Genomic DNA, 27,584 nt, shown 5'->3' with positions numbered 1-27,584 from the left:
AGGACTGTCCAGGAGAATGCTGTACTTGCTTCTTTGTCCTTAATGGTACTTTTGTCTTGGCTGCTGCTTTAATGGTAAGTTGTGAAAGTCTGAAAACACCCTCAGAAGCCGATGCCTGCTCAGCGGCTCTGGACCCATCTGAGGGATTAGCTTCTGTAGGCCCAATACCTTGAGTTTCCAGAGGCCTAATTGTCTCCACGTGGGAGTCGGACGCGGCCTGTGGCTCTCAGGTAGTGGGTGTCAGGGGCTGCGAAAGTGCCTCACTGAGAACCGTTGAATCGGCGACTGGCCTAGAAGAGGTTTCGTCATCGGTTTTGGACCTTGGATGCCTGTCTTTATCCTTGTCTTTGCGTTTTTTCGGAATTGCGGTCATCAGTTGATCCGACGGCATAGTATAATTGAACCTTCAGCCAAAGTAGTGCAAAGCAAAATTAAAACGTCTTTTTATAGTGCGTTTGTTAAATCTAGCACAAAACTGATAACTAGTGACGTCGTGATCAGGGCCTAGGCATGGAATACAGTAAGAGTGGAAGTCATTATGAGGTATTTGCTTCCCACAAGAAATACAATTATTAACTTTTTCTGACATCGGTCTGAGGCAAGAAAAAAGTTTCCCCAACGGGGTACTTAGCTTTATTGAAGACTTCGGATCTGAAATTCGACTTTGAAAATTCTCAGGAGTCGGCCGACCGGCACTTGTGAACTGCTTTTGCTTCGGGCACCGCACGGCAAGAAAGACTGAAGAAAATGGTGTCGGATGCCTCTTATATACCCCGGCGCACTGACGTCAGGGAAGAAGCGACAGCAACTGACGCCGGACCAAGACTTTGGAACTCTGGCCGACTGTGGGACCGCCTGACGGCAGGATATCCAAGTGTAATGACTGCAGCAGTGTAACACGATGAACATCTGGTAAACAAATGACTCACATAAGTAACTTCTTTCAGTATGAATTTACACTTCTGAAGATTCAGTTTAAGATTTACTTCATGAGCACGGTCTACAACTTTCTTGAGATTTGTAACATGTTCGACTTCACCACTGCCCCCTATAACAATGTCATCGACTATGGGTGTCGTGACCCGTGGTGGAGAATCTATAACTGGCTATGACTTGAATGGGGGTCTTACCCACTGTAATCTGGATCTGGAGTAACTCCATGGAGTTGTCCAGTCTAACTACACATGAGGTGAATTTATCTCTAATACAGATAAAAACACCACCTCCTTTGGTTTTCACACATTCCTTTTGCGGTCTAAAGGTGCAGAAGGCATTGTAGCCTTGCAGGACCGGGGTACTCCCTGAGGTTTTCTGTGACTGCACAGACATCTACATCTTTTAGTGACAGAAGTGCTTCCAGGGAGTGCAGTGCTTGGTTTAAGCTGCTAGCATTTAACAGCAGGACCCTTATTTTGCTCAGATTGTCTAATTTTCCATTGGCAATGTTGTTTTCAAGGCCTTGCTTAAAAAGGCACTACAGGATAGGCAACAGCCTTTGTCAGCAGCAGAAAGCCTAGGGGTGCCAGGTGTAAACCGTCTCTGGTAAAGCAGCGAGGTTCGTCAACCATGGCTTCCCAGGCAGACAGGAACTGAATCCTCTTGAAATGACAAAAACTAAGCTAATTATTGAAATCAATCATTTTTACTTATACTGTGGCATCACTCTAGGTAAGGGTAGTATGCTGCTCAAGGCTAGGGACATACCTGCCTGGGACACATACTCAGACCTTGACCATATCTCTCTTCATATAGTTCAGTAAGGTACGTCTTAGATAATTCACACCAACATGAACTATGACAGAGTCATAACAGTACTTGTTGCTGAGAGACATGAGTGCAGGATTAAGTTAGGTACACATATATCAGAAATGCATCCACTCTTAGTCCCAACAAAGCCAGTTTCAACAAGTTCATCTGCAATTAGATGAATGAATGCCATGGGTGGCATAAAGAGCTGAATACCATAATGCAGGCAGGTTTTGCCAGTCAGCTTTGGTCTACGTCTAATCAATGGATCCTTTTACCTGCTGACTTTAGCCTGGCATCACACTAGAAACCTTCACGTCTATCTCACCCTCCAAGAATGCCATTTTTAGGAGAGGATGTAGGCCCTTCAAGCTTTGTCTTTCTTTTACAAGCGACTCTGTTGAAACACTGGCAGTTCTTTATAAAGGGGAAGTTATGACATAAGTTACTGATTCCGCCATTTCCGCCCTAACTTGTACATGTTCCTACTTTAGAACTTAAACAACAAACTGACCATACTTTGGATCATCAGGCACATAAGGTCATATATTAGAACCTGAGACAAAATCTTGTTTCCAACCCCAAACCACATATTTTCTACATGCTACCAGAAGTACATAAATGTGCTCAGACCCCCCCCCCCCCAATAGTCCTAGAACATTGTTTTAATGTTTATAGGAGTATACTTTAAGCTGTTGCCTGGCCTAATCTGAGCTAGAAACAAAAATAAACAGAATTTTTTTTTCAGATTACATCGATTGCTGACAGAGAATGTAATAGAAGTTATGTACGTACCATAACTCGGTTACCTGTGTTGTCCAGTTTTATTATGCATCACGAATGGGTCTTCAGAGCCAAGACGGCCATTTCTCAGACATACAAGCCAAGCCTCAAACTCCTCCCTCTCCCACGATGCCTCATTCCCTTCAAACCCTCAGATCGAATTTGCTGTCCTTATCACCAGATGGGAAAAAAAATCAATAGGGAAGCAGTAATAAAGAACCAACTGGACTCCAAACTAGGAACCAGTGGGCTCTGCAATCCTCTAGGTTGTTGTCAGCTAAGTAAGGTAGGTGGACTGAGGGTGGGAAGAGATGCATAATGAAATTGGACAACAAAGATACTGAGTTATAGTAAGTACACAACTTCTAATCTGATGTTGTCCATTTCATTACGCATCACAAATGGGTCACAGTCCCCAGTTACAACAAACCCTGGGAGGACCTCAAGGAAGGATATGCCTGAGCACCACAGAACCAAAGGAAGACCTGTTTCTGGAAACAATATTCAACTTGCAATGAGACACAAAGGTATGACCTGAGGTCCAGGCTGCAGTAGATTTCATCTATTGGCATTATAGCAGAAATGGCTGAAGACGTTGAAATTGATTTGGCTGAGTGGGCCCTAACTGGCTGGGGAAGTTGATTGCCTTGTTGTGGAGATGCACTCCGTAATGCCAAGGTAATTTAGGACACAGCTTGTTCCAATCTGTTAGGTGAAAAGGCAATGAACACCTGCTCTGACTTCCTGTGAGGTCTACTACTATGTAAGTAGAAACATAACTATCTTTGAACATCCAAGGAATGCAAGAGATATTTGCCTTTATTAGAATAGTTCAGAAAGAACACAGGCAAATGAATGGTCTGATTCATGGTGGCCTAAGAGGCAATCTTTGGACAAAGGAAGGGTTCGTTCTTAGGGAAACTCTATCCTTAAAGACTACGCACGGGGGTCAAGAAGACAGTGCCTGCAATTCTGAAACTCTTCTGGCCGACATAGTAACCACAAAAAAGGCAGACTTCCAAGACAAATAATTCAACTCTCAAGAACCATCAGGTTCGAAGGGTTTCTGTGTAAGACCGTGTAACATTAAGGTAAGATCCCAAGGAGGAGACGGATCCTTGAGCGGAGGTCTCAGATGGAAAACTACTTTCAAGAAGGCACGACAAAACTTGGAAGAAGAAAGAGTAGAGGGGGAACCACTTCCCTTCCTGAGATGAAAATGTGAGATGGTCACAAGTTGCACTATTATCACAGAAAAACTCACTCACTGATGAAAAAGAGGGCTCAAAAACATGAGTACATCAGATACAGAGGTTGAAAAGGGATCTATATTCCTCTGTGAAGCCCAGATAGAAAAACATTTACATTTGCTACCATATACTTTCTTGGTGGAGGGCTTTTGAAAAGCAAGAACAATGTCATGGACAGGAGAGGAGTGCCTGGACATAGGCAAAACTACTGGAAGCAGGGAAACCAAGCAGTTCACTTGAGGGATCAGAGATTGGGAAGTTGTCGCTCTGTCGTATGTCAGATCATATCCTGCCTGGGATCCAATATCCATGGAGGAACCATACCCAACGAGGCCAACGGGGGACAATGAGGATGAGACTGGACTTCAACCTGCTGGCTTTCTGAAGAACTTTGGGTATCATGGGATCAGAAGGTAAGCATACAAGAGACCTGAGGGCCAATTGTGGACTGCATCCCTAAGTGACTCCCCCGCTGGAGGAATCAGAGTAAAGTACCTGCTGCATTTGTTGTTTAGTGGAGAGGTAAACAGGTTGAAGCAAGGTCGGTCCCAATGGCTGAAAATCTCATTTGCTAGTGACTGGTTCAGAGACCACTTGTGAGGACTCAAGATAGACCTGCTCAGCTTGTCCACCAGAACGGTGGATTCTCCCAGGATGTGCATTGCAATGAGAAAGTGATTTGAAGTCACCTCCCATTCCCAAACTCTCATCTCCTCTCTGCAAAGCGGGTATGACCAGGTTCCCCCCTGCCTGTTGATGTAACATATCACAGACATACTGTCTGACAAGAATGCAATAGTCTCCAAAGGGAGGCAGTCCTGAAAAGCTTGCAATGCAAGGAGGACTGCTCTCGTCTCCAGAACATTTATGTGCAATTGCAATTTGGTCTCTGTGGGGGAACATGTACCTTGGATGGTCATCCATGAAAATGCCCCCCACCCCAAGAGGGAGGCATGTGTGATTATTGTGGCCAGAGGGGGAAGGACAACGGGCCTGCCTAAGTGAAGATCATCCGTGAACATTCACCACTGTAGAGGAGGGTCTGCAAATTGGGGTAAGCCTGATCGGGGTTGATAACTGATGACACCGAATGGATCACTGAACAACCAGGGTTCACTGAAGAACTTGCATGAAGAACCTGGCTAGCAGCACCAGAAGGATGGCAGCTGACATGGAACCCAAGGCTAATAAAATCGAGCGAGCTGAAGGAGATGGCGTGTTTAGTAAATACTGAACCTGTTGCCTGTGCGATGATATCTGTTGTGAGGGAAGAGCAGCAACTTGTGTTATCGTGTTCAAATGGGTTTCGATAAATTTGATGTCCTGAACCAGGACCATCATGGGTTTGGGGCTGTTGACTGTGATCCCCAAGTGAAGAAACACGCACATCACTTGAACTGCCAGAAGTAGTCAATGTCTTGTTAGTGCCATTAAAAGCCAATCGTCCAGGTAGGGGAACAGCTGGAAACCTTGCAGACGGAGATGCGCTGCGACCACTGCCATGCACTTAGTGAACAGCCAAGGGGCTGTGGTGAGGCCAAAGGGCAGTGCAATGAACAGGTAATGATCATCTCCCAGCCAGAAGCGTAGAAACCTCCTGGAGTGCCTGTCTATTTTGATATGATAGTACGCATCCTGGAGATCCACTGAGCACATCCAGTCATCCTTGCGCAAGAGTGGCAAAATGGACTGTACTGTAACAATGTGGAACTTTGTCTTTGTGACAAACATAAAAAAGCAACCGATGTAAGAACACCACAAACTCTATTAAGTGCTTTTTGTCCAGCACAGTGGCTGGACTTCATCAGATAAAAGAATCAACTTCATAGACACACTTAAATGTTTCAACAATCCAGTCATGTGACCAATGTCTCAATTAAACCTCTTAACAATGTTCAATTAACACATCACTTGATAAAAATTCTACCATAGTTAAAAATACAGAGTTAAAACCCTGACTACGGCAGAAGATAATACATTGTCCCCCTAAATAAAAAACCTTCATCCTTCACTGCTCAATCAACAGTAAATTTATTTGTACCTGGTGCATTAAAAATAAAAATATAAAGCATGTTAAAAATAAAACCATGGTTAATATATAGCCATTGTAAATAAATAAATGCTTTAGGTGTGGGACTAACCCTTAAACTCATCACTTAATTTAGGTAAATTATCTCCACATACTTTTTAATTTTAAGTATGGGAGAATAGTGCATGTTTCATTTATTCCTGGGAACTGATTAGCATTTATTTGAAGTTGTTCCAAAAGTAGTGATGCTGGTCCTTCATGTACATTTTCACTAATCTGGTCTATAACCTTAAATGTGAATTTATGGTTAGGTGAAATTTCTATGTGCCTAGCTAGTGCGTTTTCTGTTTTCCCCCTCCTAATAGCATACAGGTATTCACAGATTCTTTCTTTTAACTTTCTGTTTTCCCTATATAGAAAACAGGACAGAGAACGCACTGAGCTAGGTATATCACCATTTTAGTGGTTACAGTTGTACCTACCTGTGATGGAATACTTGTGGTTACCTATAGAAAAATGTTGTCTAGTTGCAATGGATCCACAGTAGTTACAGTTTGAACATTTGAACATCCCCGGGGTCCTTGCAACCTTCACTATAGGGGTTTCTATTAAGTTTTTCAAGTTTTTACCTTTCCTGTAAGTAACAATAGGTCTGTGGCCTATCTTATTAACTAATTCAATCTCATTTTGTAACAGGTTCCAGTTCTTGTTGATAATTTTCTTAATTTCAACCATGTCAGTACTAAAAGTTACAGTGAAAAAAGAAGTTATGTTCTCACCATAACGTTCCATCTGAGTAGGTAACTTCATTTGTCAGCAACCCGTGGGTATCGGATCCGACCCGGATCCGAGCCGGCAGCTTTCCAAGCTACAGATCCGAGCTCCAAGCTCCTCCCCCTTACCCATAACACCCTGCTACCTCCCTCCAGTCCTCAGATCGAGTTTGCCCAATTATCAGACAGCACCAAACAAGCAAAACCTGAACATCCTTACCTGATACCTACCAGGAGTGAATCACTTAATTATTCAAGTAACGAACTACAGGTTAGGGGGACGGGGGGGGGGGGTCGGTTGCTGACAAATGAAGTCACCTACTCAGATGTAACATTATGGTGAGTACATAACTTCTTTATCTGAAGTAGTTAACTTCATTTGATCAGCAACCTGTGGGACAGAGTCCCCAGCTACCAAAAAACGTGGGTGGTCCTCAAGGAAGAATATTCCGGAGCACTGCAGAGCCAAAGTCTGCCCTCCCTCTGGATATCAGATCTAATTTATAATATGAAATAAAGGTATGAGAGGAAGCCCACGTAGCCGCAGAACAAATGTCATCCAAGGGTACCCTTGACCAAAAGGCAGCAGAGGTAGCCATAGAACCGGTAGAATGAGCACAAACCCCCACGGGCTTAGGCCAACCAGAAATTTTGTACGTGAGCAAAATGCAGTGAGATATCCACCTAGCTAGAGTCACCTTTGTTACTGGTTTACCCAAGGATGGCTTAGCAAAGGAAACAAGGAGCTGCTCCGACTTACGAGAGGCAGCTGTTCTGTGCAAATAAAAGCGCAACTGTCTATGCACATCTAATGAATGAAGTCTGTACTCTCCTTTGTTCTGGTAGTTAGGGAAGAAAACAGGCAGATTAATGGATTGGTTGATGTTAGCCTCGGAAGCCACTTTAGGTAAAAAGGGGGGATTAGTCCTGAGGGATACTCTGTCATTATGGAAGACAAGATACGGAGGTTTAGTACAAAGGGCCTGAAGCTTCGATACCCTTCTAGCAGAGGTAATAGCAATCAAGAAGGCAGTTTTCCAAGACAAATACTTTAAGTCAACCAAAAGTGCAGGTTCAAAGGGGGGGGGGGGCAGTAAGAGCCTGGAGGACTAAGGTTAGATCCCATGGAGGAACCGCATTCTTGACAGGAGGTCTTAAAAGAAAAGTGCCCTTCAAGAAGGTCTTACAGATCTTAGAGGAAGCTAAGGGACCAAGATTGTCTCCAATGTGGAAGTGGGAAATGGCTGCCATTTGAAACTTTACAGTTGGAAGAACTGGCCCCCTGATGAAAAATGTGGGATAAGAACTCAAGTACTGCTGGAATGGGAGCCGTAAAGGGGTCCAAATTCCTATGCCCGGCCCAGAAAGAAAAACGTTTCCATTTACTGTTGTAGACTTTCCTGGTAGAAGGCTAATGTGCCGCCACCAGGATGGATTTAACTGCAGACGAGATGATGGGAGTCCTAGCCACTAAGGGAACTGGATCAACCAAGCAGAAAGCTTGAGGTCGTCCAGGTTCTGAGTTTTCAATCCTGAAGGATGAGAAATCAGATCCAGAATGGGATCTAAGATCCAAGGAGGAACTAGGAGATGAGACCGCAGGTATGGGAACCAGGTTTGACGAGGCCAGAATGGGGCTATGAGGATAATCTTGCCCCCCAGCAGATGAGCTTTCTGCAAGAATTTTGTCATTAACGGGAGAGGAGGGTAAGCATAAAGAAGACCGGATGGCCAAGCATGAACTAGAGCGTCTCTGGGGCTCTCCCCCAGTGGAGGGATTAGAGCGAAAAACTCGCTGAACTTTGCGTTCGAAGGCGATGCGAACAGATCGCAGCAAGGCTGACCCCATTTGAGGAAGATCTGTTTCGCTATCAAGGGGTTCAGAGACCACTCGTAAGGCGAGAGAATAGTTCGACTCAGCTTGTCCGCTAAAATGTTGGACCGACCCGAGATGTGCGTTGCTAGCAGAAAATGGTTGGTGGATATCGCCCACTCCCAAACTCTCATGGCCTCTCGGCAAAGGGGGTAAGACCTGGTCCCCCCTGTTTGTTGATGTATCAGACCACTGACATGTTGTCTGTCTGAATTGCAATAGTCCCTAGAGGAAGAAGGGCATGAAGAGCTTGCAACGCTACAAGCACTGCCCTCATCTCCAGAACACTGATATGCAGAACGGTCTCTGTTGCAGTCCACATGCCTTGGACGGTTCTGCCCATGCAATGCCCCCCCCCCCCCAGGCGAGAAGTGTCCGTGGTCACTGTGGCTTGGGGTAGAGGCATCAAAAAGGGTCGCCCTTCCTGAAGGTCTCGGGAATGGAGCCACCAAAGCAGAGATTCCCTACAAACCCTGCTGAGGGGAATCGGGGAGTACAACGGATGTCGAAGGATGAACTACTGGACCTGGAAGGTCCACTGAAGAACCCTCATGTTCAAGCGGGCTAGGGGTGAAAGGTTGATGGCCGCCGCCATAGACCCTAGAGCCCTCAGGACTAATTCTGCTTGGTGGGGCCAGAGACTGTAGAAGAGCTAAGACATGGAGAGTTAGTTTGCGGAGTCTGTCCGACGTCAAGAAGGCCTTGGACTGAAGCACGTCTATTCTGGCCTCTATGAAGTCAAGGACCTGAGCAGGCTGAAGGGACGATTTTTTGAAATTTATAGTGATCCCCAATAGGTGGGCCAAACGCATGAAATAATCCCTGGCTGAGCATAGTAGATGCCTGGTGGGAGCGGCGAGGAGCCAGTCGTCCAGGTAAGGAAAGACCTGTATTCCCTGAAGCCTCAGGCAGGCCGCTACCAACGCCATGACCTTGGTGAACACCCTAGGGGCTGTGGTGAGGCCAAAAGGGAGGACCCTGAACTGATAATGACTGGCCCCTAACCGAAAGCGGAGAAACTGCCTGGATCGCCTGTTCATTAGAATGTGATAGTACGCATCCTTGAGGTCTATGGAGCACATCCAGTCGTTCTCCTGCAGAAGGGGGAGAACAGACTGAATGGTGACCATCCGGAATTTCTCCTTGGCAATGGACAGGTTCAATGTTGACAGGTCAAGAATTGGCCTCAAGTCCCCCGTCTTTTTTGGTACCAAAAATAACCTGGAGTAATTGCCTGATCAGGACTGGCCTGGGGGAACACGCTGGATGGCTCTTTTTCTGAGCAGCTCTTTTAGCTCTAAAGCTGCGGCCTCCCTCTGATTGGGTGGGACATCGGGGAGGCACCCCAACTGAGGGGGAGTATTCACAAAGGGAATAGAGTAACCTCTGGACATTATTCGGAGCACCCAGCGATCTGTCGTGATGGACTCCCAATGTGCTAGGTGTTCCGAGAACCCCCCCACTGCCACCAGAGAGGAGCAGTTGGGCAACCCCCTCAGGGCTGCTGCGTGGGTCGGTCAGAAAAGGGTTCCCTCGACCCGAAATTCTTCGGTCCCCCTCTGCCTTTGGGCCGGCGTCTGCCTTGTCCTCCCCTGCCTTTGAAGGACGAAGGGTCCGGAGAGAAATGGGAATGAGAGATGTCTGGAACCACATCTTCTTTTGTCCTCTCTGGTTCCTGGAAAAGGACCTTTGAGGAGCTGAGAAGTGGATTCCGACAGCAGATGTCTTCCTGTCTTTCTCGCTCTGGAGTAGCATATCGCGGACAGTCTTGCCAAACAATGAAGAACCGTCAAAGGGAGCGTTCGCGAAGGATGCCTTGAAGGGTTCAGCAAAATCGCAAAGACGGAGCCAGGCATGATGCCATAAGGCGATGCCCGCTCTGCTGGCTCTAGCCGCCCCCTCCGTGGCATGGGAGAGAAGCCGCATAGAAGTGTTGGATACTGACTTTAGAGTGGCCATTCATGCCGAGAAGGTTCGTTTGTCCTCGGCCGTCATGGACTCCGAGAGTGACCCAGCGTACTCTTTGATTAGATCCCGCTGAAGGCGAATCACGTGTGCCAATTAGTTCAGTGCTCTTACGGAGAAGGTGGCTGAAGTGAACATCCGCTTTCCAATACGGTCCATCATCCGAGACTCCTTGTCGGGAGGATGTACTGGGGAACTATCCTGTGCCAGTTCCTTCTTGGTGGCAGCCGCCACCACTATGGCATCTACTGGGGAATCTTTGCTCCACGCCGTCCTGTCTGTCGGGGGACAAAGGATCTTATCTGGTCTCCTGGGGATCTGCTCTTCAGTGTCCGGCTCCTTCTACGCCCTGGTAGTTATAAGATCTACCAGGGGGTCGGCCGGAGGGGACACCCAAGAGGTAGATGGGCCTGCGTCAAATGCCTCCAGAAACACAGACTCATCCGCGGAAGGTTTTTGGGCTGACCACCCCCCACTAATGCGCAGCATCTCCATGATGTCTCCAAAGGAGATGTCCTCGGGGGGGGTGACCTGGGGGAACCTTCTCCTTCCTCCAAGTCAGTGTCTTCCGTGAGGGCGTGAGGTACTCGGGGGAGTCCAAGTGCCTCCTTTTACACTTTCATTTGTGAGGAACCTCCTCGAGGTGGGCTGTCCGAGGAGGGCTCACCCAACAGGGTCCTGTTCCTCCAGGGGAACCAACTGGGACGTAGACGCAGGCTGTCCCTGGCGCCGGATGACGGAAGACAGGCCCGTCTGCAAGGGAATGGCGGGTGGATCTGTAGCACGAGCCTGGGGCCTCAAATCCCTCGAGAGGACCCTCTCCACGACGTCGAAGGCCGAAGGTGAACCGCTCTCCCTAGGATCCGAGAGCAGCCCGTTCGGATCCGATGTGTGGATTGGCGCTGGAGCCGAAGCGATCGGACTCGATAGAGAAGTGTGCTCCGAACGCATCGGAGCCGAAGACACACTCACCCCTCCGGATCCGAGGCTTGGCTCACGGCCCCGAGAGCTCGGATCCGAAAGAGGACCCGACAAACTCGAGGGTACAGCCAGCAAAAGTAGCGATTACTATCGGCGCCGACTCCCCGGCTCCAACGCTATCTGGATCCGACGGCTCCGAAACCAGATAATGGATCGGAGAAGGAGCAATGGGGGCAAAGAAAGGGGCCAAGCTCCCCCCCCCCCGGAGGGGGGAGGCAAGAGCACTCCCATCTGCATCTGGGTCTGGAGGAAGCGACGCATCATCCGGTCCATGTCCGCATCCGAAAGGCTCTTCGTTGATCTAGAAGAAGCTACCGAGGCTGGCCGGGAAGGCCGCCTTGACGACCTCGAAGTGACCGGGTCTCCTCCTCCGGCTCCGGAGAGAAACGTGGAGAACGGAGCCGAGAGGGGGAAGACCCGGAGACCTTCAAGGGAGAACAGAGCTGCTTAGCCGGCGGGGCTGAGGGGGCAGAATCGGCCCACCGCTTGTGGCTCTTATGCCTCTCCCTGTCTCTTTCCTTCTCTCTATCTCGCCTATCCTTCTTTCTGGAGTCCCTCTCTCCCTGGGACACAGTGGGAGTTTGAGTCCCGGCCAGGGGAGCCGGAACAGTTGGCTGAACAGCTAGAGCTGGTGCCACTGAGGGAGAGGAGGATGAAGCACAATCCGTGGGCAAAAGGCCCGCAAGGATTAACTTGGTCCTCCTGTCCCTCAAAGCCTGGGGGTTAAAGGCAGCACAGATCTGGCAGCCTGATGACAGATGAGCCACCCCCAGGCAAATAACGCACTGAGTGTGGCCATCGGCTGGAGACAGCTTATGTCCACACTCAGAGCATTTAGAAAATATGGCCTTAGGGCCTTTGGCCATGACAACTCACACACACACCCTCACACACAGATAAGGGGAAGGGAAAGACTAAGACTAACTGACTACTAAAACAATTTAAGCTAAATAAACTAAGGGTCGATTAATACACACACACACACACACACACACACACACACACACACACACACACACACACAATTTTGTTTGAGAAAAAAACAGAGCCAAAAACCCTATTAAATCACTCACAAAATGCCAGGAGCTCATCACTCGTGCTTCAAGAAGCCGCGGCAAACGAGATCTAGGGACTGGAGGGAGGTAGCAGGGTATTATGGGTAAGGGGGAGGAGCTTGGATCTCTAGCTTGGAAAGCTGCCGGGTCGGATCCGATACCCACAGGTTGCTGATCAAATGAAGTCAACTACTTCAGATCTACTATTATACTGACCACCTTCTCTTGAAAATATGTTTGTATGGGTGGTAGATGTTACTAACCTCGCCTCCATAGTTAAATCCTTTTCTGTATTTGTGGTGCTAGTTCCACATAAACAAACTATTGGTTTATAAAAATCTGTCTGACGTTTATGTGACACTTCTATTACCACTTCATTAACAAAACCTGTGGGGTAACCTCTTTGCAAGAACATTTCAGTTAAGTTCTGGCATTCAGTGCAAAAATCTTCATCTGTTGTCACCATTCTGGCTGCTCTTACGAGCTGCCCTTTTACAACTGATTTTTTGTACTGAATGGGTGTGCACTTTTATAAAGCAAAAATGCATTACAGTAAGTTGATTTTCGATATATAGATGCTGTATACACATTTAGTGCAACATCTTTTTTCAACAGTACATCTAAATATGCTATAGTTTCCCTTAATGAAATTTGATGTAAATTTTAAGAAATTGGTACTGTTGTTCATTGCTTGGAAAGTTATAGTAGATGAAGCTTCATCATCTCTTAGCACTATAAAAATATCGTCCAAGAAGCGTGTATAATGTTCTATCAACACTGGGGGAATATTATGCCCACAAAAGGCACATCTTTTAAACCCTGTGGGTTTCTCTGGTCTGTCTAACATATTTAAAAGACACATGCCCACATGCATGTAGAGATGCAAACACAGAGAGGCCAGTCACACACTAACACTTACATAAAACAACTGAAAGATAAAGGGAAAGTTTATATCTATATATATATATATATATATATATATATATCTATATATATATATATACATATATTTATATACATATATATATATATATTTATGTATATATATATATATATATATATATATATGTATATACATATATATATATATATATATATATATATATACATATATATATATTTATATATATTTATATACACACACACACACACACACACACACACACATACAGAGAAAGGAAAGAGATAGAGAAAAAGAAAGAGAAACCTGGAAAGTGCAGGAAGGACTAACACCACTGAAAAACTACCAGTAGCGTGAAGGAAGGGGAGGTATAAATACATCCCAACTATAAAAGGAGAAAAATAGAAGAAAATAGAGACAAATTCTTGAAAAAAGAATAGCCAAAAAGGGCAAAATAAGTACCCTGGATGCAGAGGCTCAGAATCGTGTCTTGACCATAATGGTGGCAAACGAGATCTGAGGGTTTGAAGGGAATGAGGCATCATGGGAGAGGGAGGAGTTTAGGTTCAGATCCTATGTCTGAGAAATGGCCGGCTTGGATCTGAGGAAGGATCCAAATACCCATTCGTGATGCATTATGAAATGGACAATATCATATCTAGTACACGTAAACAATTGACGTTACTTCTTTATATATGAATATTTCATACCTGGCAGGAAAGTTAAAAGTTTGAGACTCCCAGACACTGAGTAAAGTTCTCACAACTTTATGCCTGTGAATTCTGATTCCTCAATAAGAGTTGACAAACTGTACTAACAGGATGTTTTCTATTTTAATAATAATTTCATTGTTTAAACTGTTGGGCAATGAACTCCAATAGATACCATACACAACTTCTAATAAAAAATAAATTTTTCAGTTTTTTAGATATAGCCATCATTAAGACCCTGGATGGTTCTGCTGTTTCCACTGCATATCATAAGCACTTTTTCTACAAGTATGTTATTAGACCACAGTAGCAATCACCCTAATTTTACACAGCAAAATAATCCCAAATCACAGTTGCTTAGGTTAAGGAGAATTTGTAAAAATGAAAGCACCTATGAACACACATCTGCTAACATAGGACATAGAGTTATACACAAAGGGCATGATACACAATATGTTAAAGAGGTCTGAAACGAAGTGAAAAGCATTTCTAAATCACATTGATTCTCACTTGGGGTAATCGGCTAGGCTTAAAATGGCCCACAAGGGCAGTTAGTCTAGTATGAATCTATGAACCTATAAACATGTTTTACAACATAACAGACCCAAGGAGAACTTGATGCAGCACTATATTTTGTATATCGCCATCTTTGATAGTACTGTATTTAAAATATGTTAATTACTAGCCAATTTTTTTGAAACACGAACTATGGTTAATTCTAACAGAAAAATGAAAATGTAATTATAAACCCACAAAAAACGGTCATCCTATTTAACAGCACTAAAGATAGGGTGGTGGTCTCATTGCCATATGAACATTGTTCCTGGAGAAAATTTGTCAAATAGTCAGGCTCGTTGCAATTAAATGATTCTTTAACTAGGAATCTTGAGGTGTAATGTATGGAGTGCTGAGCTCTTATTATGTATTAATGAAATAAACACAAATAGAATATAACTGAAAATTTGAGCAACATAAAATGCAAATAAATAATACTGCTTTATAGAGACACACACATGCCTAAAATGCCATATTTAACTTTCTTATAAACATGCACACTGGTCAAAGAGTGTGTTTAAAAAAGAGAAATAAAGGATCATTAATACATGCTCTTTGTTTTCACCTAGACTAAATGATGCATCTTGAATTTTACTGTTCATATGTTACACAAGTATATTACCACTAGATGCTGCTCTGAATTATCTTCTGAATGCCGTTTAACAGTTTTAACTGCTATAAGTACACATAGTTGTTCTCTTTGATTTATAAACTACTACCTCTTATCGATTATATTTTTAATGTGCAACAATCTTTTATTGCTTTTTCTAAATTTCTTTTACACTTTTTGGAAATGGAATACATCTGTTCATGGTCTTAGAGTGCATTATGATTACTTAAAGGAAAGAAGGTATTATAATAGTTATATGCTAAAGAAGACACATTTTGCAGAACCAAGCTGTCTTCTGCATTCTAGGCGCCTAATAAACACTGTGCTAGAGTTATCACTTTGGGCCGGATTCCAAAACAGTTGTGCCAAGTGTAAATCTGGCCTGATTCCAAAAGACCAGCTCTCAGCAGAAGTAATTTACTTCTATGTAAGGCCCATCTCAAAAAAGGCTTACATCAGGGGCCAGATTTCAAAAGCCCTGCTCTCGATGTAAGTGGTCATTTACACTGAGAGCAAAACTTTTAAAATCGGGCCCTTTGTGTTTGGATCAGTAACAGTTCATGTTATGTGCCTCCCCCCAGCAGCAGGTTTGGCTAATGATCTGGCAACTGGTTCAAGAGATGCAAGCAAAAGCTTTCTTGTGAAGTATACTGGGATAAAGGTCCAAATTATGTGGGCAGCAGGAAAAAGATCTGTGGAGCAATGTCTAGAATGGGCACGAGGCACATGCATCACAGACTGAAAGACAGAGAAATTTCAGAACTCACCAAGCTGGGGTTTATCAGCAGAAATTCTAATAGGTGCCTGCAGCAAAATATCACTGAAGTCAGATCTACCATTTACAACCAAATGCTTGGAATACGCCTGTACAGCAAATTTACTCAATGTTGCTTATGAAAAAGGGATAGAAGAAATGAGCCTGGAGCCCTAACTACTGCTTCACTGCATCAGTGAGAACACTTTTTTGTTAAGAATCTGAAATAACTCAGTACTACTAAAAAGCACACACACAAAAAAACACAAAACATATATTTTCCCCACAGACAGCAAATGCACAAAATTAAGATATCATATTAAGTAAAACACACTGAAGTTATTTCTAAATTGTAAAGTATCCACTGTCAAAAAATATGACTAAACTGACACATGCCTAATCTTGAATACATCCCCATGCTATTAAACAAGAGTGATTTTGTCAACAAGATCACTCTTAGCTGTACTGATCACTGACAAAACTGTGTTGGTGTGAAACCCTTTTTGACTGTCTGCATGCACATAAATACCGTCTCATAGTCTTTCTTACAAAGAAAACACAGACGTGTTGACCAACTTTGCCAACAAAAAATAAATAATGGAATTCTAACTTACTGCAACTAATTTTTTTGTGCATTGCACTGAGAAGCTGATATTAAGCACATGCCTAAACTATCATATACAGTAAACAACATGCTGAACTCAAGATGAAGACAAGCCACATATATCGTACTGTGGTCCTGCAAAAACTAAACAGGATTATTAAAAGCAACTTCTCACCTGAAGAAATGTGTATACAGATGCAAAGAAAGTGAGCTGTTTTCCTTTTGTAAAACTCAGTGTATTAAGTTAACAAAAGAAATTTTGTGCATTACCATACTACAAAACTTAGAGAAGGGCCAGTATACTCCAAGCACTTGCACAGTGAAGAATTTTGAGAAGCATGACTTACATTTCTTTGCTGCTGGACTTGTTTGTGATTGGTGATGACTTGTCTAATGCCGTTCACAAAGCCGCCCTGGTCATTGGGGATGAGCCCCATGAAGATTTTCTTTTTGGAAGAGTACAGCAGCATAAGCACTCGGACCTCACATGGGGCCGTATGTGGAAAATGAACACAGCCTGCCTGCAAGATTTAATATTAAACAGTCTAGTTTAGTGAATTTACTATAGCCAGTATTCAATATTTAGATACTTTATTCCTGTTCATTTAAAAGTTTGATCTTTAAATGTTTAGGTGAAAAACTCCGAACCAATGGGAAGGTAAACTGAATAATGTCTAATAAAACCAGTACCCTACACAGCATTCTATAAAGCAACGAAAAGAAACAGGAATGAGAAAAATAAGTTAAAAACCTTAGTAACTTCTATCACGCTGGGCAACTATATGGTGATACAGATTACTCGACATAGCAATGAAGACAAATTACTCATTTCAACATAGTGCAATTCATAAAAGATAGACTGCTAATTATTTAGTTTTACTTATATATACCCTGATTACATGATTTTCACAGGTACACACTAACATTATGCTCTTCTAAGCTAAAACACCCAAAATATTTTTGGAATCTCAACAGACTTTCAATTTTATAACGACTATACAGGTTGCATTTTTCACTTTTATAATGTATAAGCTAAACAGACAATACCTTGTTTTACAATAACCTGTGAGTCTGCCCTTAATTACACAGGTTCAGCTAAAAGAGAAGCGTGACAGCATGCACAGTACTTGTGTATTATTGCAACCAGATTTGTAACATTGTGTAATTCCCAGAAAAAGAGCCACATCTGACTTACTTTTCGTGAAGTAAACCTATACTGCTGTTCACTTCATCATTACTGACTGCATATGACAGCAAATGTTTTAAACCTCTAAAAAAATTATGAATTACACACCGTTACTAAGCTGGTATAAATATACTTCCTAAAGCAAGACTTGCGCAAAGCACCTGTCATTACGGACTGTTATATTACATGTTAACTGCTGCACCCAACAAACAATGTAAGTCAGTGTAATCATCCCCATAAATACAAGCACAACTTATTACAGTTTTGGTCAAATTGGTTATTGGGATTACCTTGTTCTCCTGTATTTATTTAAATGTAATGTATGTGACAGTTTGGTGGAACTTTTCTCCTTGGTTCTCTGGTGAGAAAGGGTCTACTCTGTACCCACTTGGACTAACCAGGTTAACAAATGTCACACTAACATAATCAAAAATAATTTCTCCTGAACTAAAGCTATGTAAGACTATGCTGCTGTTGATTTCAGGCTAAGGAAAACTTGATGTTATACCCTTTGTCGAAAGTGGAGAAATCAGTACTTACAGATTCCATCTGTCAGTACGATAGGAGCCATGACAATTACAGCATGCATCTGTAATGCACACAAATCAGGATGAGGATTTTGTAATTATTTTGTGTTCCTGAAGGTAACACAAAGCTTTTGTTTGCAATAAGGACTTTCAATAACACATTACAGTTGTTCACGGCCTGGTTTCAGTTGAAGATTCCGAATTTCGCACCTGCAAAAATCTGTATGCGATAATACGCAAGTACCACATGCACTATAATGGCAGATGTTTCATTACAAGGATCAATGCTGCAGGAATTGTAAAATGACTGGAAGTCAGCTGCATTTGGTAAGAATGGAGATCCTGCCTAACTACAAACCAAAAGCTGTAGTCACATGACATGGGTGTTAAGGGGAGTCAGACTACAAAAGAACACAATGTACAGACTTGCACTACTCTTTAACAGCTCTCAAAGAATTCAAACCAAAGTAGCATGCCAAAAAATGTTCTTGTGAAAAAGCTCTTACTGCCCATAAATCAATCAGGGTAGAGTATCACAAAACAGAGAAAAAGGTAAATAACCTGTGCAATTTTAACAAAACTATATAATTTTCAGCAAAACAAATATCCTTATAATGAAAAAGAGCAAACAATCTAATGGACAACAAAAGAAAATATCAAAACCTGTTTCAGGTGTGCTTGATGTACTCATAACTGCACAATCTTCAATATAACAATCAATGTTGAAGGGCTAAAAAGAGAGGAAAAATACAGTTGTGTACACTTACCATAAATGCAGATGTTCGAGTGTATTCACTGTTGCAGTCATTACATTTGGGTAATCCTGCTGGCAGGTTGTCCTCAGTCGGCCTGAATTCCAAAGTCCTGGGTCCAGTGTTGGCTGCTATCGCCCCTTCCCTGATGCCAGGTCGTCAGGGGTACAAAAGATGTGGCCGACGCCATTTTCTTTAGTTTTTCTTGCCCCACATGTCAGGTGACCCCTAAAAGGGTAGCCAAAATGTATATAAATATATGTAAATACATGCACCAATATAAACTTTACCTTCATCTACAAGCAAATTCACCACATAGGATGTACAAATCAGAGAAGGAAAGATAGGTTCCATCAGAAGAAAAGGGGGATGGCGGGTGGGTAATCTGGACTGCAACAGTGAATACACTCGAACATCTACATTTATGGTAAGTGTACACAACTGTACTATGTTCTTCATGTTTCACTGTTGCAGTCATTACATTTGGGTAGAATCCCAAAGCTTTGGTTGGGAGGCTGGAGCTAAATAGCATTAGGAGTGGCTATGAGGCCCTGCAGAACTGCAATGGCAAAGCCTGCCCTGGATTTAGAGTAGAGTGGAAGATGATAGTGCTTTGTAAAGGTGTGCACTGAACTCCAAGTAGCAGCCTCTAAAATGTCCTTGGTTGGTACTCCCTGAGAAAGGCTGCTGAAGTGGCTGTAGCTCTGGTTGAATGTGGCCTAATGCCCTTAGGCACTGGCTTGCCACGGTGTAAGTAGCAGAAATGAATGCAGTGGCCTATCCACTTTGAAATAGTCTGCTTTGAGATAGCCTTTCCTTGTGATCCTGCAGCACATGCCACTGGTAATTGCTCTGTCTTTCTGAAAACTTTGGTTCCAAGTAGAATTTAAGCTGTCTGTGTACGTCCAAAGAATGCAGAATTCTCTCCCCCTTGTTCTGTGGATTTGAATACAAAGTTGGCAGATGAATAGTTTGGTTAACAGCTACACTGGAAACCACCTTAGGCATAAATGTTGGGTTTGTCCTGAGAGAGACCCTGTCTGGATAAAAAAATGATAAAAGGTTCCACAGCCATGAGTGCCTGTAGCTCTGAAACTCGTCTTGCAGAAGTTATTGCTAAGAGCAGAGCTGTTTTCCAAGATAAAAACTTTATATCAGCAGTAGCAGCTGGCTCAAAAGGAGGCAGGGTGAGTTTTTCCAAGACATAGTTGAGTTCCCATGCAGGCATTGGTGATCTCCTTGGAGGCCTTAAATGTTTGACTCCTCTGAGGTACTGTTTTAATAAGGGATGAGAAAAGATTGGTGGCTCTGTATTGTAATGAGCCAAAATGGCAGAAACATGAATTTTAATAGATGAAAAAGATAGGCCTTTGCCCAGCATCTCAGTTAAGTATTGCAAAATCTGAGGAATATTTGGCACAGCTGTATCAGTTCCTTGTTCCTGGTTCCAAGCACAGAATCTCTTCCATTTTCCAGCATAAGATTTTCTAGTACTAGGCCTTCTGGCCTCCAAAATGACATCCATCACAGCTTTACTGAGAGGTGTGTTTTGTATGACTACATTATCCGCCATGCTGCCAGGTTTAAAGTCCTGAACTGGCTGTGCAGGATCTGTTTGTTTTGCTGGGACAGTAGATGAGGTATTTGAGGTAAGGTCCAAGCTGGGCATTGAGACAAGTTCTTTAGGATCGGAAACCAGTACTGACGGGGCCAGTCTGGGGCAATCAGAATCATTTTTGGCTTCTCCTGTCTGACCTTTAGGTGTACCTTGGGGGAGGAGAGGCAGTGGGGGAAAGGCATACACTGATAGTTTTTTCCAGCTGAAAGATAGGGCGTCCACTTTCCATGCTTGTCTGTGATAAATCCTTGTGCAGAATCTTTTTAGTTGGTAGGGGTGGCAAATAGATCTATGTCCGGGCATCCCCATTTCCTTGTTATGCTGAAGACTTGTGGATCCAGCTACCATTCGTGGGGATCCATGAGGTTTCTGCTTAGTTTGTCTGCCAAAGTATTTTTCCTTCCTGGAAGGAATTGAGCCTGCAGATGTACTTGGTAAGTTAATGCTGTGTCCCACAAAGTCATGGCTAGTCTGCAAAGGGGGTAAGAATGTGTGCCCCCCTGCTTGTTTATATACCACATGACCGTGGTGTTGTCCATCTTTATCAGTAGTTGTCCCGGATGAAGTAGGTCCTTGAAGGCTGTCAGGGCATTCTGAACAGCTAGCATCTCTTTTTGATTGATAAGTAGATGCATTTGGGTTGGGGACCATGTGCCCTGAATGCATCTTCCTGCCATGTGGACCCCCCAAGCATAATCTGATGCATCTGTTGTTAATGTCTGCCTGGCTGGGGGTAATGTGAATGGATGTCCCTTGTTTTGGTGACAAGCCTTTGCCCACCATTGAAACTCCTGCTGTAGGCAGGGAATGAGAGTAATCATTGTTTCCAGGCTGTGGCAATGTTGAGTCCAAACACTTTTTAGGTACCAGTGAAGTTTCCTCACATGCAATCTTACATATGGAATTAGTAGGATGCAGCCCAAAGCCTGCAGAATTTTTTTTTGCAGATATCTGGGCCTTTGTTGCCAACATTTTGAAATAGGTCGCCAGTTGCCTTTGTTTGTCTGGCGTGAGATAAGCCATCTGGGCAGCTGTATTTAAGCTTGCACCCAGGAATATTATCTCTTGAAAAGGTACTAGTTTTGATTTCTTTTCGTTGACTGTGTACCCTAGATGTCTTTTCACAAACGCTAGATGCTGTAGAAGAATATCCTTGTTCTCTGCTTGAATTAGACAGTCATCCAACTAAGGATATATTTGTATTCCTCTTTGTCTGCAGAATGCAATTACTGGTGCCAGGCACTTTGTAAAGACCCTGGGTGCAGTAGATAAGTCAAAGGGCAGTGCACAGAATTGGTAAAGCATTGAGCCAGCCTTGAATCTGAGGTATCTTCTGCATAATTGTCTGATTGGGACATGCAGGTATGCCACTTTTAGGTCTAGAGTCACCAGCCAAGCGTTCCTGCCCAGCATGGGCAGAAGCTGCTGCAGAGTCATTTTGAATTTTGGTATATCCAGGAATGTGTTCAGAATAGACAGGTCCAGTATTGGTCTCCAGGTTTTGTCCTTTCTGGGTACCAGAACAGTCGAGTAAAATCCTTGTCCCTGCTCTTGCTCTGGTACTTGTTGAATGACCCCCATGTCCATGAGGGATGAGACTTGTTTTTGTGCCTCTGCCCATTGATTTTTTTGGCAGATCTGGCCGGCCATTTGCCTTTGGCAGGGTATGGAAATGGAACTTGTACCCTTGTGACACGATATTTAGAACCTACTTGTCCTGGGTTATAATGTGCCAAATTTGAGAAAAAAGTGCTAATTTTCCCCCTGAGGGTGTTGCCAGAAGGTAAGTGCTTGGTGCCAGCAGGGGGAAGTCATTGGGACTGTTTCCTGTATGGTTGTGATTTGTCTTCTCCAACTTATGGAGGTAGAAGCACCCCATTGCTTTGACCTGTCAGAACCTTGCGCCTGGGATCTGCCTCTAGGGCATCTGGATCTGCCCCTTTCAGGTCTGTTTGATGCAGGAAAGGACCAATTCTTTGTAGGCCAGTGTCTACTAAACCTAGGTGGCTGTACTTGAAAAAATCTTTGACAGTTTGCATAGATTTAGTTTTGTCCTCCATTTTCTTTAACACCTCCTCTGCCTTAACACCAACCAAAGTATCATGCTGTAAAGGTGCATCTAATAATTTAACTTTGACATGATCAGGCAGATTTTGTTCCTTTAACCAAGCATGCCTCCTAATTACAGAACCCGTAACTGCGGCCCTGCAGGAGGCCTCCAAAGAATCAAAACCACAATGCAAAGTACGCTTTCCAAGTTGTTCAGCTACATGCAATAAATACTGCATTTCCTTGTTTTCTGCACATAAAGAGTTTAATAACATTTTCTGTTTATGCAGACATGTTGCTGGTATCTGAGCATATGAAACTGACAGTTTAAGGCCCTTATAGCCAAGGTAGCAGATGTGTAAACCTTTTTTCCCCATCTATCCAGTGCCCTAGAATCTCTGTTAGAGGGGGTAGGGTTTTTTGCAGCGGAAGCCTTAACTCCTTTGGTACCCTGTGGAATAGTTTCTGGGTCTGCAGCAGGGTTGAGAAGCTGAAGGTATAGATTCTTCAGCATCAGAATCCTCATGGGGGGGAAGAGAACATTCCTGATCAGAAGAAGAATCAGAAGAAATAGAGACTTGATCTGAAAATTCATAGTCAGTCTCTTGCCTAGGCCTCTTATCAGGAGGGGGATGGGAACCCTTAATCAAGGTAATTAAGTCTTCGGCTATTTTGAGCATCTGTTTTTTGGGCAAAGAGGCCTGTCCACATGGCTCTTGAGTTTGTTTCTTTGCTTTAGAAGGTACTTTAGTCTTTGCCTTAGAAGCTGAGATTGGCTTAATGTAAAGATGTTTAGGTCTGAATACACCCTCAGAAGCCGGTGCCTGCTCAGCGGCTCTGGACCCATCAGAAGGAATAGTATCCGAGGCTCCAATACCTTGAGTTTCCAGTGGCATGGCCGACTCCACGTGGGAGTCGGCAGTGGGCTGCGACTCTAAAGTAGCGGGCATCAGGGGCTGCAAAAGCACCTGACTGAGAACAGGCGACTGGCTTAGGAGAAGCTTCGTCATCGGTTTTGGGCCTCTGTCGTCTATCTCTCTCCTTTTCTTTGTGTTTTTTGTGAACTCCGGTAGTTGGATGGCTATCCAACGACATTTCTGGATTATTAAACTGGCTTCCAAAATAGTTTAAAGCAAAATAATACCGACGCTTAATAGTGCGTTGGTTAAATCTAGCACAAAACCGACAAACAGCAAAGTTGTGATCAGGGCCTAGGCAAGGAATACATAAGAATGAAAGTCCTTATGAGGTATTTGCTTTCCAGAAGAAATACAATTATTAACTTTAACTGACATCGGTCTGGTGCAAGAAAAAAGTTTCCCCAACGAGGTACTTGGCTTTATTGAAGACTTCGGATCTGAAACTCGAACACAAAAATCTCAGGAGTCAGTCGGCTGACCGGCACTTGCGAACTGCTTCTGCTTCAGGCACCGCGCAGCAAGAAAGACTGAAGAAAATGGAGTCGGACGCATCTTTTATACCCCTGATGACCTGAAGTCAGGGAAGGGGTGACAGCAGCCGACCCAGGACTTTGGAATTCAGGCCGACTGAGGGCAACTTGCCAGCAGGATTACTCAAATGTAATGACTGCAACAGTGAAACACGAAGAACATCCAGTGTCCCACCCATTCCCGGATACAACAATGCTGTCTGTAACATGCCATGAAGGAGATCTGTAACAGATCTTCCTCTGGTTCTCGAAACAAGCATCCAGCTTACAATACAAAATATACTTTCAGGTAGCAGTCTCACAAATGCTTTTTATTACATATATTTTTTTCTTCTTCACTTGCAGACCATTAGCCTCTTTCCAAAACCTAGTAAGCCCTTTCAATCTCCCACTTCAACAATGAAAGCATTCTACTCTCCTGTTGAGAACTGCTTCAGTCATCATCATGAAAGACTGCAACAGAAAACCAAGACCAACCAAGAGCTCTTATATCTGCACAAATCAGACATTCACACTAACACTAGAAGGGTCTATATTACAACATCGAAGTTTCAAAACTTCAAATGTTCTAATATCAACCCTATTCAGCGAAAGCTGAAAATATCGAAGCAACAGAAAACCAAATTTTTTTCCTAGGGAAAGAATTCGGTTGTCCGTTTCTGTTGCTTTGGTATTTTCAGCATTGTGGTAGAAAGTTACGGGTCGGGTTCAGGTAAGTGTGCGATTGAGTGCGGGTTAGGTTAGTTAGGGTTAGGGTGCGGGTTAAGTATGTGTGCAATTGTGTGGACATGAGGGTTAGGGCGGGTTAGGTGAGTTAGGGTTAAGACGTGGGTTAGGTAAGTGTGCGATTGTGTGGACGTGTGGGTTAGGGTGCGGGTGAGGTGAGTGTGCGACAGTGACGGACCTTAAGGTTAGGGTTAAGCTAAGTGGATAGTTAGTGGTGTGTGTATAGTTTAGTGTAGGGTTAGGTGTAAGATTTTAGGTGTATGTGTGTGGATTGCTGTTTGTTTGGTGTGCTTGTGTTGTGTGTGTGTTTTGGAACAGCAAATTTTTTTCCCTAGGAAAAAATTTGCTGCTCTGTATGTTCGATGTTTTCAGCTTTTGCTGAATAGGGGTCGATATTAGAATATTTGAAGTTTTGAAACTTCGATGTTCTAAAATTGACCCCACTAGAACTAGGGAACTAAACCTACTTCAGTAAATAAACAAGACAAGGTGGAACCCTGACATAAAAGGAGGTAAGTTTTAAGGGTAGGTAGTGGTCTGATGTAAATGGCCAATGGGCCCAGATGCATTGAATTTTGTAATGATTCCACGAAAATTGTTCTGGTTAAGTGTGGCAAACTCGGCTCTAAATGTGTCTGCCAATATACTGGCTATATCCTTGGGAATGGAATGTGTGATACTACTATGGATGAGCTCCATGCATTGTTGGGCATCATTCTAATTTCCTGACCTAACTAAAGAAACATTAATAGCTTCCTTTGGTATCTGTAGCAACCTTAACTTGGTACTCTGCTATACATTTTTTAATAGTGCTCTTAAGTTCCTTGCATGTTTCAATGTGGTCCTGAGTTAGGGGGCAATGTAAAGCATCTAAACTAAACACCTGTTATTAGAATACAACCTATATACCATTGACTTTCCAGCACCCAAGGATGATAGTTCCACGTGTTGAGCCATTGACACTTCTATATGCGTGAGTTTAAAAAGGTTTCTGTTAAACAACTGTTTGTTGATAACTCAAGTGTGCAAAAGATTTTTCCTTTCTGTTGCCTAAGCTGTTGAATAAAGGGCTGTAGGCAAACTTAGGGAGCCTTTGACAACAAAAATAACCAGAGACCCTACAGCGATAGAGATACTTTGGAAAAATTTATGAAAACCTGTATAAAACAAGAATGGAGACATCAAGAAAAGGCACAGGTGGAAATGTTTATGGAAGACTTAACTATGCCATGTTTAAAGAAAGACGTGGCTAAGCAATTAAAAGCCAAGATAAGAAGAGATGAAATAAAAATAGTTATTTATAAATCAATCAACAGTGAAATCTCCAGGATAAGATGGTATTCCTGTAGAAATCTGGAGGTTTTGAGGAAAGAATACTGAAGATCTGGAGCACTTTTTGTTCAACAACATTTTAAAAGGGTGGGGGAGCTGTGGTGGCAGCATTACTAAAAGATGGTACAGATCCTTCAAATCTGGCTTCACATAGACTAATTTCAATTTTAAATCATGATTATGAAATGTTTACATCTAGATTATCTAAGAAAATGGCAAAGACATTATCAAAATCTACAGCTATGGATCAATTTGGTTTTGTGGAGGGAAGGCAAAAAAAAAAAGGTTATGTACTCACCATAATGTTCCATCTGTGTTGTCCATTTTCATTCTTCAACTGATTGGTCTCAGATCTGACTCAACTGCTTCTACCACATTTTAGATTCCAAATACTCTTGAGCTCTTCCCTTTACCCATAATACCCCATCAACTTAATATACATTAGATCGAGTTTGCTGCCTTTAGGAATAATGAACAATACCTTAAAGGAAATGGAAAGGACAGCATAAGAAAAAGAACTGGAGGTCAAACAAGGAATAGCAGTTCCAAAGGAAAAAACTCTTAGATCTTTCCAGGAGCAAAGGAAAGCCAGTGCATTTCTTTGTGCCGGTCCCAAGCCCAGATAAATGGGGAGGGTTGCGTCAGGAAGGGCATCCATCGTAAAACTTCACCAAATCATTTCATGCAGACACCAGTAAATATTTCCATACCAGATCGGTCAAGGCCTGGGTTAACAACGACCGCCACCAGTACTGTTAGCCAACAGGGTGCTGGCAGAAATTGGGCTACTGTTGGCCGAAGGAGGAGAAGAGGTGAAAGGCATGGCCGAAGGCAGGAAGAGAGGAGAAAGGCTAGGACTGTGGTTGTGAGGGTCGGAACTTTGAATGTTGGCAGTATGACTGGTATAGGGAGAGAGCTAGCTGATATGATGGACAGAAGGAAGGTTGGTATATTGTGTGTGCAAGACACCAGATAGAAGGGCAGTAAGGCTAGGTGTATCGGAGGTGGGTTCAAATTGTTTGATCATGGTGTGGATGGGAGGAGAAATGACGTAGGAGTTATTCTGAAGGAACAGTATGCTAAGAGTGTTTTGGAGGTGAAAACAGTGTCTGATAGAGTGATGTTTATGAAGCTGGAAATTGATGGTGTAATGATGAATGTTGTTAGTGCATATGCTCCACAAGTTGGGTGTGCAATGGATGAGAAAGAAAAATTTTGGAGTGAATTGGATGAAGTGGTGATGACTGTACCCAAGGGTGAGACAGTGGTGATTGATGCAGATTTCAATGGGCATGTTGGTGAAGAGAACAGAGGGGATGAGGAAGTGATGGGGAGGTATGGTGTTAAACAAAGGA

The 27,584-nt window shown here is 43.4% G+C and overlaps 1 protein-coding gene across 2 annotated transcripts in view; it reads right to left on the bottom strand.

Moving 5' to 3' along the window:
* The window catches only part of MED25 (mediator complex subunit 25), a 1,733,520-nt gene that overhangs the window by 494,971 nt on the left and 1,210,965 nt on the right, over positions 1–27,584 (bottom strand). For both annotated transcript variants that reach the window (XM_044059360.1, XM_044059361.1), the window contains exon 15: positions 16,937–17,110. In XM_044059360.1, coding sequence (XP_043915295.1) covers positions 16,937–17,110 — 174 coding nt within the window. The remainder of the gene's footprint in view (positions 1–16,936; positions 17,111–27,584) is intronic.

Source organism: Protopterus annectens, chromosome 17.part0 (assembly GCF_019279795.1).
Source record: "Protopterus annectens isolate FY-2018-M chromosome 17.part0, PAN1.0, whole genome shotgun sequence".
Lineage (NCBI taxonomy): Eukaryota > Metazoa > Chordata > Ceratodontiformes > Protopteridae > Protopterus > Protopterus annectens.
The sequence above is the reverse complement of the archived record's forward strand: the minus strand, read 5'-3'. Positions and strand labels throughout refer to the sequence as shown.